This window comes from Cuculus canorus, chromosome 2 (genome assembly GCF_017976375.1).
Source record: "Cuculus canorus isolate bCucCan1 chromosome 2, bCucCan1.pri, whole genome shotgun sequence".
Lineage (NCBI taxonomy): Eukaryota > Metazoa > Chordata > Aves > Cuculiformes > Cuculidae > Cuculus > Cuculus canorus.
Window position 1 is genome coordinate 69250919 of NC_071402.1, and position 14236 is coordinate 69265154.

General features: G+C 37.7%; 1 protein-coding gene across 2 annotated transcripts in view; it reads left to right on the forward strand.

The window, feature by feature from the left end:
* MOCOS (molybdenum cofactor sulfurase) overlaps positions 1 to 14236 on the forward strand; it is a 221330-nt gene that overhangs the window by 179777 nt on the left and 27317 nt on the right. For both annotated transcript variants that reach the window (XM_054059244.1, XM_054059245.1), the window contains exons 7-8: positions 4238 to 4354; positions 7194 to 7640. In XM_054059244.1, the coding sequence (XP_053915219.1) occupies positions 4238 to 4354; positions 7194 to 7640 (564 nt within the window). The remainder of the gene's footprint in view (positions 1 to 4237; positions 4355 to 7193; positions 7641 to 14236) is intronic.

Genomic DNA, 14236 nt, shown 5'->3' on the forward strand with positions numbered 1-14236 from the left:
TTTTCAGGACACTTCATGACCTATTATAAAAAGTTCATTTATTCATTTAAATAATTCTTGTGGTACTCAGTAAAATAATTGCACAAATAAGAAATACTTGCATGAATAAGTGCTACAGAATTTGTTCCTATGGGAATGACTTCAACAGCGGTTCCTGAAGAACCCATAATTCTTAGTGAAAATCTTATGCTTGGCTAATTAGAAATAATGCAAAACTATGTGCTATTTGTAAATCTTTACAGTTGCTATTTACCCACAATAAGCATCATTCTCAGACTTATTTCAGTGGATCCTGATGCCAGAGAAAAGCCCTCAAGTGAATGGATAGCAGAAGCCAATCATTTAGCAAAGGCAGGGGAGTCACTGCTGCAGCTGTGACAGAGAATGGGAAATCAAAACATAACAGAGTCAAATTTATTTTTGGAGTTGTCCAGCAGCTGAATGTGAACTAAAATACCAGATATCCAAGGGGAACTGTGGTAGGGTAATGCATTAAAGCCAGGGGAAAAAACCCTCTCCATCTCAATATTTTATATATATGTATAAAAATATAAATTTATATATGTATATATATATATATATAAATAAAGTAACAGTATTTATCAGGTATGAAGAAAACCCTAACTGTGAGCATTTGGTCAGTCTGGCAACACTAGAGGAAGGCTCACTGAGGATGGCAACTGTTCTTAAAATAGAAAGTATCTCTGAAAAAAAAAAATACTTAAAAAATTTATTTAGAAGAACGTCATTCGTGTTAAACTCAAAGGCCTGCAAGTATGAAAGGCTCCTTTTGCTTGTCAAAAATCAAGAAGAGTTGACATCAGATGTGTCAGGGTGTGAAAAGACCTACAGGGCTTGGCCCATGGTAAAGAGCTTCAGAAAAAGTAATGAACGCAAAGGGGCTCTGAGGGGCAGACGGGACTCCAGGATGTTGTGACTGCTTAATTACCTTGTCCTCACCGACTGAAATCAGTAAAACTAAATGCAATGTTTCTCCATGTATTTTGCCGTTTAGTTGTAGTCTTAAAGATCTGAAAGACCAAGGCACAATGGTTCCAAATATCAGACCCCAAACTGACAATCTGGATACATTTAACTGTGTACTTGCCATTAGTACCATTCATGCTTCTGTGCCTTCATCGATGAACATATTCCTGCCTCCTAAAAGTCAGCTACTACTGTTACAGACAGAACTGCAAGTGGTGTCCTGTATTTCTTAACCCTGACCTCAATATCCACTATTGATCCTTATGGCAATTTTAAAGATGTGCTTTATTTAAATAAACTTTTCTTCATTGAAATGACTGTAACAGATGTTTTATGTTCTATTTGTTTTGCTATGTGATAATGCTGCAGAGAGAGATTTAATTAACTCCCCAAGTAGCATATTTCTAGGGAGAAGCTAAACAAGATGAAATTGAAGCATATATCCAAGGAAAAATGAAGTATGCATTCAAGGAACAGCTAGATTGGCCATGTTGCCTTTACTCATTCTTTTCATGGTGTCATTGCTTGCCATGAAAGGTGTGCATCAGATTTCCAGGTTTGGCAGAGCACCTGTGTGCCTCATCACATTGGTGATTTTATTAGTACTAAGGCTATGGATAAGTTATCTTTGTTCTCCTGAGCCATAATTCCCTATATTCATCTAGTTTTATACATTTTTCTGTATCAATAATCCTTGTCTGCTGTACAGATTAATATATATCACAATTAAAAGTGTTATTGGAGAAAGGTATTGTTCATTAAAGAACAAAATTCGACAAAATTAAAAAGATTTTTAAAAAATTGTTCTTAGCAATTCTTTGATGTTGGGTCGTGAAAACTTCATTACATTACATATGCTTTGATAAGCAAGGCTGCCCCAACAATGTTTCTTCAAAAAATAATAAAAATATTTTATATATTGAAGTTTTTTGTATATTGAACAAATAAGCCAAAACACTGTACGAATTCAGTAGTGAAGTATCTGCAATGATTTTTGCTTTGCTTGTTATCATTAACAGAATGATAGATCCACCCACGAGTCACCATGACAAACCGTGGTATGCCAAGGATGACAACTTTTCTCATCTAGACGAAAAAAAATAAGTCAAGAAAATGTCACTGTTCCCAAATCGAAGTCTTCTGACAAAAACAAAGCTAATCACACGACAGCAGTCTTCCTCAACAGATGCCTTTTACTCTAACTTTGGTTTGTGAAACATGCTTTGATCACAGGATATTCTTGAAGATATTAATCATGAATAGGGGTCTCAGGACTGATTCCATTCTCTGCTTTCCATGTATGGACATATGGAGGTTTTTGATTGTATCTCTATTTGTGAACTGAACCATTTTGAACTGAATTAGTGGGGCAGGACATATTTAAGGGTGAACTTGAGAATTTGTGCGCTATAATGATGTAGGGTTACTTTTCTCTGTACAGCACATTTTTGTGTGGAGTGCCTTGTGCCCCACACGTGAAAACAAATAAAAATTTCATGCTGTTTGGACTGCTTTTAGCAGAGCTAAACACTACTTAGGTTGAATTATTTCAGCCTGGAATAATTTCTAATAGAAGGCTTATTTTTTTCAAGCTGCTGATATACTGAAGATAAAGGTGCATGGTATCTCACACAGTTAAAGATAGAGATGTCAGAAGATAGGTTGACATGAGAAGGTTGATGATGTGAGAAGCTAGGAGACAAAAGATAGGCTGAATTATACCATCTGTTGGGCTATTATCCTATACAAAGAGAATTAATGTTAAAAATGTAGAAGCCTGTAGAGATTAGGCCATGTAGAAAAGCTAGGTTGAGTGTTTACATTGATACCTCAGTCAGATATAGCCTGAACTCACAGTTAGGAAAGTGGTTCATTTGAGATGGTCAACACTTCAATTCTTGCACCTTCAGGCTGAGCTGCCGTTCCACACATGCCTGAGCCCGAGCTCCCTATGAGGAGAATTTTGTCACTAGCATGCCGGGATCCTCTCAGTTTGCAGCGTGATTGTTTTCAAAGCTCTTAGTTCTCCGTTTTGCGAAAAAGAAGCAAAACCACAGAATTTAATGCAGCTTGTGTGAGACTGTTCTCAGAGTCTGTGGTAGAGATAAGGTGCTCCAGTTTTCATGCTACCTTTCTGACCACTTCTTGACTATCTTTTCTCCCAGACCTGATTGGGAACATTCATCATTTATTGTCAAATAAATAACTGATAGCTATACCTGCTCAGCTGACCTTACCAGCTGCTATTGTTGCTTTTTGAAATCAACAAAAAGCATTTCTGGATCCCTGCAGTTTGCTTCCATTGTTTCTTAGCTGTGCGACGAAAACCTGACAACCCAAATCTCTTCTTTGCTATGCCATCCTGCTAGTCCCATCCTCCCACTGCATTCATGTATGCATCTCCTTCCAGCGCACGTATAGACATGTGTTTCTGTTCTCTTTATCTTTTTTATTCCTTCACATAATTGATTCATGCCAGTTTGTCACCAATTATTGTATTTTTGCCCATTTGTTATTTAGTGGATAATAAAGAAATAGTATAACACAGAACAGCACAGCAGAAGGAAAAAGTACACCAGAGAGTTGGTGGACTGGGTGGTCATATGTGGAAGGGTCAAGGAGGTATTCCAGTAGAGTCCCTGCCCTGTCAAATGTTGTTGCTTACTGGGGGGCTGATTCTTCAAGCACTTGTGTGTCAAAAATCCCACAGGTGGTCAGTTTCTGTAATGAGGACTTGCAGTTCCAGGTCCTTGGAGAACAAGGTTTCCTCTACCTAACTGAAGAAGTGCTTCAGGGCCCTCTACAGACGCAGTTGTAGATGAATGTTCTGTTAAGACACTGAATGATACTTGACTGTGGACCTGTAATTAGCCCTACTAATGTGGACGAACCTGTTCACAGGATTAAAATGAAACACACATACCATCATTAACAGGATCAGGACCTGAACTGATATGCTCTGTGAGTGTGTGTTTATGAGTGTGTGCGGGGGGTGTGTGTTGTGTGCTCTCTCTCTCAATGCCACAGTAAGCATTTCTGCTTTCACCAGTTTTCTTTCAGCTGAAATCAAAAGGCTGAAAAATCCTAAATGTGTATGGGAATATTAAAAGCTACAGTAAGTTGTTAATAATTTAGAGAACTAATTCACCTCCAATTGAATTGTACCTTTAAAACACTGTTGTTTATCACAATTTTAAAATGTCTGGGTTTTGTTTTTCTCCTATGTCTTATCTTCTGCTGAATTGGAAAGGTGGACAAGATGGCCAGTCTCTACAACATACATGTCCGCACTGGTTGCTTCTGTAACACAGGAGCCTGCCAGATGCATTTGGGCATAAGCAACGAGGACATCCAAAGGAACCTGCAGGTTAGTTTCTGAATGAGATTACATCATATATTGCCCATGGCAAATACCTAGATTCAGTGACCCAGGAGACATCTTCTAGATATCGGTTTTGAATTTCCTAAGGGTAGGATGTTTGAAGGGAAGAAGAAATTTTGGCTGTGTATTGAAAAAAAAGCCCTAAGTAGTTAAAAGCTAAAGTAGATGTATGATTTCCTGTGGTTTTGAGTCTCTGCAGCTTTAAGAATGAAAGCAAATTTAGTTTGCTTTCTCAGACCTTTCAACTCAATTGCCATGTTAAATAACTAGATGAAGTGAAATTCAGTTCATTGAAATGGAGAGATGGAAAAAAAAACATTTGATGGCCTCAAAACAGTGTTACTTGTTTTTATTTCATTGGAAAATATGAAATTGTGGATTCTTTCTCTGATTTGGAATTACATGAAATCCAAACTTCCTGTAGAACAGAAGTTCCTGGACAACTCATCTCATGTTGTTCCTTAAGTATTCTTAATTGTACTTAATAATGTTCAAGTATTACAGACCTATTGCTGTTGGATGTTACAGTTTAAAAGGCATACACCAAAAAAGCAATAGATGAGAATGCACAGTGCATCTCAGAGGGTGAAGTAAATTTAGAGTGTGTTATACTCTTAAAGCATGAATGTAAAGACTGTTTTCTTGATGACTAATATTTTCTATAAATTGTTATTAAAAGATGTATAGCAGGATGTATTACAATTAAGTGGGGGAGACTTCATGTCTGTATATTTGTCAGTTTGAAATTACAGTAAATTAATACAGAACAATCCACAACTTTATTAATGGTATTCTTCAAGACATAAAAAATTATAATGGCCATATTGATATTATAGCTCCCTTATAATTTCACTGAGATATTTAGATAACTTTTGCAAATACATTTATATGCAAGACTGATATCACAAGTTCTTAAAGGAGGAAAGTTCTTTAATACCCTCCTCGGCAAAACGGTGCTTTATTTTGCTATGGGAAGCTCCCTGTCCATAGTCTCCTCATGCATAACCTATCTAAGAGCAGGTGAGTAATGTTTGAGTTTTTGAGAGGGAGCAGGTTGTCCAGGTTACCCTGAGAAAGATGAAAAAGACCTACCCTTCTGCTGAAGTGCAAAAGTGCAAATAAGTAGCTACAGTGCTCTTGGATGGCCTCTTTCAGGTCTGTATCATATTAATAAAGCTGAACAATTAAATGGGGATAGGTGGAACTCAAACTTATAAATCTGCCCAAAGTGGTGTTATGAGGTGGCACAGTCAAGCAATCATTATTTGGGACATTCTCATAAGTCCTTTGAGAAGGATCCACATGAGTTATTGACACCATTACAGTGTAGGGGAAGGCATCTTTTATCACGTTATTTGCCCATATACTGTGGTTTCACATTTTCCCAGGGTACTGACTGTATTCTTTCTTCTCTGATAAAGATTTCCACATATAAAATGCCTGTGAGGGAGGCCTTTCTCTCCTCAAGGGTCCCTGGAGAAACGTGGTTAGTTTTCTCAGGATGTTATGTAGGAACTTGTTTGCTTATTTTCACAGCAGGAACCTCTCTCCTTAGTCAGTCAATCAATACTTGGCAAAAAGCTACATGTATATTAACAGATGCAAGCTAATTTTGTAAATGTTGCTTGTACTCTGCTGTCACAGATAAAAACTACATCATATTGCATTAAAATAAAATATTTACTACTGTATTACATGCTTTGACATAGAGGGTTTTTTTTCTTTCTTTCTCCTTCTGTAAATGGCATCTGTATTCATTGAACTGTGACATTTCTTTCTTAAAAAAGCCCTCATGTGAGTAATCTATTTACACTTCCATTTTTATGTAACAGAAGTGTATAAATAAATTAAATGCTGAGTGTAGCTGCTGCACTTAGAGGAATAAGGATGCTAACTTAGGACTAAATCTTGTGTCCACTGGTGAGACGTTGGATGAAAAAAGGATGTCTCTAGCTTATCTCACTAAAGGTGAGTAGCACTTACTGAAGGAGAAACTTTTGCCCTAAGGGAGAGTTTTCCAGAGACTGCTGTATTTGACTTAAGAAATGAAGGGGTATCTACGTGGAGGTGACTGTTAGGGTATTTGAAGCATTTTTCAACAAAAATTATTCATCAGTGGCAACCTATGTTCTTCAAAGGATGAAATGTTAAGGAGAAGGCTAGTTTCTTCCATCCTAAAAGCAATATGTTGACTGGATCAGCAAGAGAGATTTACTACATATCCTGATGACAAGGGAAGTCACTATGGATGTTGGAGCTCTAGATTCGAGTCTCTGCTTTGCTAATATCCCAGACCGGTTCTCAGCTATATAGCTATCCATTGGACTATTTAACACAAACCGTGAATAATTCACTGATGGTATAAAATAGAACTGTTCTAACAGCAAATAGCAAGAAAACTGCCCCAGAAAAATCAGCAATCTCTTGGTTTGTTCACTTATCTGAAAGTAATCCCAGTTTAAATCTCAGTGAACTATGCAGAGGAGACTGGAATATGCCTGGGAACTGCCCTAGCCCTAGTTAGGTCACCTTGGAATATACAGACTTTTCCTGATTCTTTATATGTTTTTGAGAAGTCTCACTTGCTTCAGGGTGGAATAGAACAAGCATCTCAAAATGGTCTTCTTCCCAGATAGAGTAAGTAATAAAGTAGTTGGGATTTTTTCCTCCATTTTCTCTTTGCATTCATATGTTAACTTTGAATTTTTGAAAACAGTTTTTCAGGTTAGAATTAAGAGACGCATTAATAACTATATAAAATTAGAGGGAAATAAAGCAAAGTTTGTCTTATTAGCTCTCTGGTTTTTTTCCTATTTAAAACTAGGCTGGCCACGTCTGTGGAGATGATATAGACCTACTTGATGGACGTCCCACTGGTTCTGTGAGAATATCCTTTGGCTATATGTCTTCTTTTGAAGATGCACAGACTTTTTTGAAATTCATCATAGCCACCAGACTCTCGAAGTCAGACACTGAGATTCTCGTCCAGTCCTCTGTTACAAAGTTGACAACAGAGTCTGTCCCAGATGACCTGCCTTCCTTTAGCAATGCAGATAAATTGTGTCCACTACCACACATCTTGGACAGAGAACTCAAGCATAATTTGTCTGCAAGAAAGATGACTGTCAACTGGCAGCCACCAGAGGCTGAGGCAGAAAGCATAAGGGCAGCTGTTTCTGAGACGGCAGTACCAACATGTAGAAGAGGTAGCAAGCCCATCACCGTCACCAACATTTACCTCTACCCAATCAAATCCTGCTCTGCGTTTGAGGTATGTTTTGAGTCGTTATTAAATATTCATCTTAACCTTGCATTTTTCCTCACTGCTCTCAGACATGTCAACCAGGAATAGCACGTCTGTGACATATTAGGAAGAAGTATGTGGGTATGCATTTTTCCTTTTCTCTGGTTTCTAGGATCAAGTAATAAGGTACTTTGAAAGGTTTTCAGTTAGACTGAAGTTACAGGATGCAAATGTGTCTTCTGCTCCCACCTGCCCTCAATGGACAAATCTGCACATAATATGCAGTCTTGAAGAAAATACTTGGACTGCAAAACTTGACTAAAATATAATCAAGTAATTAGTATGCTTTTACAGAATGGCATGTGATGGACTTGTAGGCATTGATGGGTAGGCAGCAATTGAGAAATAACTTGATTAACATGTTATAATTGAGAGGAGGCTGATTTACATTACAAAGAAATGTTATCATTAAAAATGCATTTGCAACAGAAATATGACATTTAAGTGTTGCTGCACTATTTGAAAGTTCACTCTCTGAAGAACTTAATTGCTTTTTTACCAAGTTAATAATATTGTCACCTTAGCTGTGACTCCTTTTTAAATAATGCACGATGAAATAGGTGTGTGGACCGCACATGACCTAGAATGTGACTCTACTTAGTGCTATACTGGGAAGTGATTTAATGAATTTTGATATCAGTATAACTTTCCCTATGAAAACTTGGTGGTGTAGGTCACTGTCTCACATCTGAGTGAAAATTGGGGTCAGATCTGGTGACGAATCACCTGCATTTAAAATATGGCTTCTCAGCTGATTTGATCCTGTTTGTGTTTTTTTTTCTTAATGCAAAAAGAGGCTGGGGAATTAAAGCAAAGAGTGTTAAATGATCAACAAAACATCTGTATTTTTAAATTTCATTTGGCTTATATCATCTTTAATTCAGAGGCAAATTTTGAGCATTAAATGAGACCTGAACAAACCATTTTCACACCTTATTAACCTCCCATTAAATCAAATCATTTAGAAAATCTAAGTAATCCCACATTTCATGTGAAAATGTTTTAAGCTTTGTTTAAGTGTTGCAGTTATTATAGCTGTATTATAGAAGCCCACTACAGAAGCTGCTGAAATTTGCTGTAGCAGTATTCAGGCCCCTTTGGGGTTAAATTCTATTTTTAACATGCAGGCTGGTGGTGTCAGATACATACCACAACATTCAGTGCTAGGAAGGCTTTGAAGTGATTGTGCCCAGGAGCAGGTAAGACTTACTTCAGCACTGAAGACAGTTTGTTTCACCACAAGCTGAGCCAGATTTCTTCTCTTCAAGCTCTGTGAAAGGAAGCAACTGTAGGTAATAAATTCACACAAATTTGGTACTCCCTGGCGGACTGAATGGCAATTTTATATGGAGGTGGAAAATCCCGATTCCTCATGCATACTTCTTTTGCCAGGCATGTGTTAATTGGTCCAGCCTGAAAATAGGCTTCATTTTACCTCAACTTACCCCTCCAAAGTTAGATAAATTCCGTAAGTAGTGAGAGATGGATGCCTGCTAATGAATATTATTGTAAACTAGGCTTCTGCCGTATATTCTTGTATATTTCTGTCTTTTTCCATTGACTACAGAAGGATTCAAGGGCACTTGGATAACATAGCTCACACTAGCTGATTTTAATAGTTTAAAAATATAGATATTAAAATTGCCACTATGTTAGGAGGTTTAGTTTTGCATGCCTAGAATCGTTTATGAAGTCTACTGTTTTCTGCTTTGAAACACAGCATCAGTCACATTAGAAGCCAGTGAGCCTGTATTGCTAAATTGAAAACCTGAGGTCCAACACATAAAAAAAAAGAGACTATGCCTGTAACTCTTCTTATTTAACAAAACTAAGAAAATCAGCTACAATCATCTTCCAAACAGTTGCCTTCTGAGTTGAAAAACAGCTGCATATAATGCTACCAGTGGTCAAAGCACTTCCACAGGTAATTTTTTGAAAGGCTGTTGAGGTTCTCTGTCATTTTGCTTTCACATCTTCTACCGAAAAAGACTGGGTTCCCATGAGCATCAACTTGATCTTTGGGATTATTTTCATTATATGACAGTAAATATCCAAAGAAAATACACTTGCTTTCATGATCTTCTTCCTGTCCACCAGATATTCTTCAGGTTTTCTTTTTTGCCAAAGCTCTGAGTGGCACTTCTAGACTTGTCATGCGTTTATAGCCACCATGGGAAAGATCTGTCAACCTCATCGTCTGCCTATAGAAGAGATGCAAGTGAAAATTTAGAGCCAACCATTTGTAATAAACTGTAAAAATCAGTTAATCCCATTCTGAATAAAATAGTGGCTTGGTCTCTTCCCAGTGGCTGAAAGTAAAATTGAAAACCAGTGCTGCCAGAACCCACGTAGTCATTAACTGTAGAATGCATCACTGTCCACAAATTTTATCCCCTTGAAACGGGAAAATAACCCATGCCTCATGACACTGGAGTTTGAAGGGCGACATTCTAGAGAAACCTTGCCACAATTAAATGGAATCAAATCGTGAAAATCATTCTGCCTTTTAAAATATTGATCATACCAGCATTTCTGGGCTTTTTCATTAAATAATTGAATATCATAGAAAAGCGTTGCTTTGCAAGGCTTTTAGTGATTATTGTCATATAGACCTCACACTTAACATTACATTATCTCCTTACTTTAGTAAACTCATAAACTGCTGAAGTAAAAATCACATAGCTTATAGTTTCTTTGGTCTAGAGTTAGAAGCCAAGAATTGAAATTCAGGTTCATGTTTTAAATCTAAAATCATAGAGTAATAGAATGATTTGGGTTGGAAGGGTCCTTAAAGATTCCAGCCTCCCTGCCATGGGCAAGGGCACCTTCCATTCAATCAGGTTGCTCAAAGCCCCATCCAGTCTGGCCCTGAACATCTCCAGGGAGGCGGCATCCACGACTTCTCTGGGCGACCTGTTCCAGTGCCTCACCACCCTTACAGTAAAAAAATTTCTTCCTGATATCTAAATCTTCCCTCTTTCAGCTTAGAACTGTTATGCCCTGTCACATCACTACACTACCTCATAAAGAAGCCCTCCTCATCTTTCCTGTAGGCAGGAATGAAATATCTTGAGATGCTTTGTTGTTGTTGGAAAGATAGAAAAATATTTTCCTGGTTAAAAATTTTATCTTCTTTTTATCAGTTATAAGGTAGCCCTAAGCTAGTTGATAAAGCTAGTTCTGAATTCTATTCTATGGTATGAAAAGGTGAAAGTCGTTTAGATATTGGGCAGCAATAAATTCACTCATCTTGTACTTGGATACTTGAGATCAGAATCTCATAGATTTTTAAGCTCAAGTCCAGGCCTCCAGCTGTTATGGTAGGTCAGACCTTTAGCATGTGTAGTAAATGGGCTTTATGATAAGTACATGATTGCTTGCGTTTGTATACAATAATAAGTGCAGTGGAAAATTCCAGCTAACTGCATGTGTGGGACACAGCCCATCTGCCAGTCAAGTCTGCCTGCTGACTTACTGGCTGCACGACAGATGACTTGATTAGTGGAGGGAAGAAAAACTCGATGAGGATATGAGTACAAACTCACAGCTGTTTGATCTCCTCTTTAGAGTCACATAATCTCCTCCTCTTCTAAACTCTGATTTCTCTCCTCTATTCTAAGTGGTTTAGTATGGGAGGTGCTTGACCTCCAGAGAAAATGAGAGCGCAGAGTGCTTTGGCAGCTGAAGGGGATGAAGCTTGCCATGAAGATCATCAGCTCACAGTTCCTGCAGCCTGTGCATTTTAGAATGCTCCTGACCACGGGACTGTTTCTCTTCGGTGTTGTTCCATGGGGCTTGTACACACAGGAAATGGGAGGGGGCAAAATATTCCAACTTTATAGAAGCACTTTCTTTTCCCTGCAATTACTTTATTAGATGGAAAGAAGCAGAGAAGAGGAGCAACCTCTATCCCAGACTAGTTTTTTCTCCTTTTCCAGCATAAAAATGTGTTTTAAGCATCCATTTTTAAACATGAACATCTCTCATGCCGATGAATTTTGCATAATTACATAATGCAATGTGCTCTGTGAAAAAGGTTAGGACTTTAAACATTAATAACTTTATTATTCGTGCTGTAGGTTTCAGAGTATAAAAGTTGCAACGCAACACAGAAGACAAATTAGCTTTTAATTTAAAATACAATGTAAATTCTCAGTGATCAGGGAATAAATTAAATGTAAGACCACTAACATTTTTAAACTTGCATAATTTAAAACCTATTCAGCAATTCCTTTAATGTATTCAAAAATCGTATTAGCCCTCATGATGACATGAGGGCTAATTTTCAGCAGCCTGAAAAGTTTTTAAGAAAATTTGGAAAAAAAACACAAAAACATATTTTTGGAAAGAATATTTTTGTTACAAGAAGAAAGAACGGATAAAGCAGGTAAGATAACACCTTGTGCTGACTGTCCTATGCAATGATCTTTGCTTATGACAGGTAGAGAAGACCTTCTGTTGGATTAGCCCACCTGTCATGCTGCGAATGAAGTTGTATGCTAGCATCCATCAATAAAATCATCTTGTCCCTGATTTCATTCTGCCCTTCCCCTTCTAATTTGTCTCAATAGTCAGAGATGACCAGAGAATTTCAGGAAATCAAGTTAGAAGTCATGTAATTCAGTATTGCTTACTGCAATATACATTAACCTGTTTTATTTTACATTGCAGTAAGCTTCATTGGTTGCTTTGCTGTGTTGGTTGCCTAAATATAGGTACTTAGTGACATTTGTGTGCCATGATTGACCTCCGGGTCAATCAATTGCTGGTCCGCCGGGATGTGGATCATCTTTGCAGCCTCTATCATTTCTGCTAGCCTTGGGCAAACACATCAGATGTAATCCAAGAGAGCCAAATTTTACCCCTCTTCTCGTGTCTCAGATGACAGCAGAGCAGGCAGGAATTGCTTGATCTTCTTTAATTCACTTGCTTGTGATCAGTTAACAATCCCTTCAGCCTCTTTGAAACAATGGTGGGAGACAGTCTGCACAGATCCCATGCCTAAGTACTAAGAATAGGAAATGTGTGGTCTTCCATGCTCATCTCCAGTATCAGTATTAGCAACAAACCAAACCTGGTCTGATTGTTTCACAATAGTCTGTGACTGCCTGTCCAAGGCAGCATATGCAGTTATTTTGTTGTTGCAACTTTACTTATTGAGGTCCTAACAACATATGCAATACAGTAATTCGAAGAGTGGAGAGAAAGTACGGCACTTGACAGTGTAGGAGGGACATCCATGAGAGGACAGGGACTCACTGCTGGGCACGCAGATGTATGATTCTTGCTATAATAGCAAACACCCAGAGGAAGGGGAAAAATGAGCTGAGGACCTGTAGTCATCTGCTGCATTTCAGAATGGAGCATGGAGTTAACTTGCCTTTATTTTGGACCTACCAGGGCTGTATCAAACAGAATGTGTTATTTTCAAGTTCTGCTACCTAGTCAGCTGAGCGTTCTCCACAATGCCTATCAACACGTAAGAATTAGCTGAAGCTCTGTTTAAAGAGAAGATGTTTTGTTTTGCTCATAAAACCTCTTACCTTCAGTGAAGGGCAAGCAAACACTTAACCTATTTCCTGAATAAGATTGCTGTCCTGGAGTGGAAACAGAACAACTGAACGTTGCAATAGAGAGCTAGGAATCATTGTCTTCGTGCTCTTTTTCTATTTTTCTGCTCTTTTATTTTATTCTGCTCATTTTGTCTTGCAAATCCTGTAAAGATCTGCTGGATCCACAGAAGGATGTTTTACCAATTATTGATCTTCTGTTTTGGAAGGGAGATTTGTTAGCAAGAAATTCTTGCAGCTTTTGGATGATCACCAGCTGTTCGAATGCATTTTATAATTTAATTATACTAGATAATAAAAAAAAACACTAGCATCTCCAAAGAATAACTTCCAGCAAGGGTGGAAGTCTGTTCTTCAGCTCATATTGTAGTCTTTGGGCTATGATTCCTCTCCTAAAAAGAAAGACCAATAATTCAAATCATTTAGATGCTGACAGTTTGAGCCATTTGGACAATGTGGATTCAGATGTCACTCTCAAACTTCAAATTTCCATTTTTAACAGAATGTCTCATTCATGATCACTTAAAAAAATGCCAAAGAATATTATAAATCAAGTAGGTTGATAAAATACATTTTTTATCTTTAGTTTTTTCCATGTATATACTATATTCAATGCAGTTGATAGCTCTGCGGCCAAATTATTTAGAGTTTAACTTTATGCTTTAAGTTTTCAGTTTCAGCATGCCTTTTCTCAGTTTCAGTCAGGCCATCAGCATCAAGCTACTGCTTCAAATTCCTATAAAACCTGGAAAATGTTATGAGTCGGATATCGTGGCTCTGTGAAGTTTTGGATAGAGCACATGCTAAACTAAAATGTGATTTTTAATTAATCTAATCAGTGCTTTCAGCCATGTTCTTCTTCAGAGCATCAGGCAGTGCCTGACATTTTTTTTTTCTCAATACTTTCTGCTGAAGTCTTTTGGCAGTCAATTCATGTGAGCTGCACAAAGCTCCTCTACAAGTATTAAACAAAGTTCAGCTGTAGTTAACTTT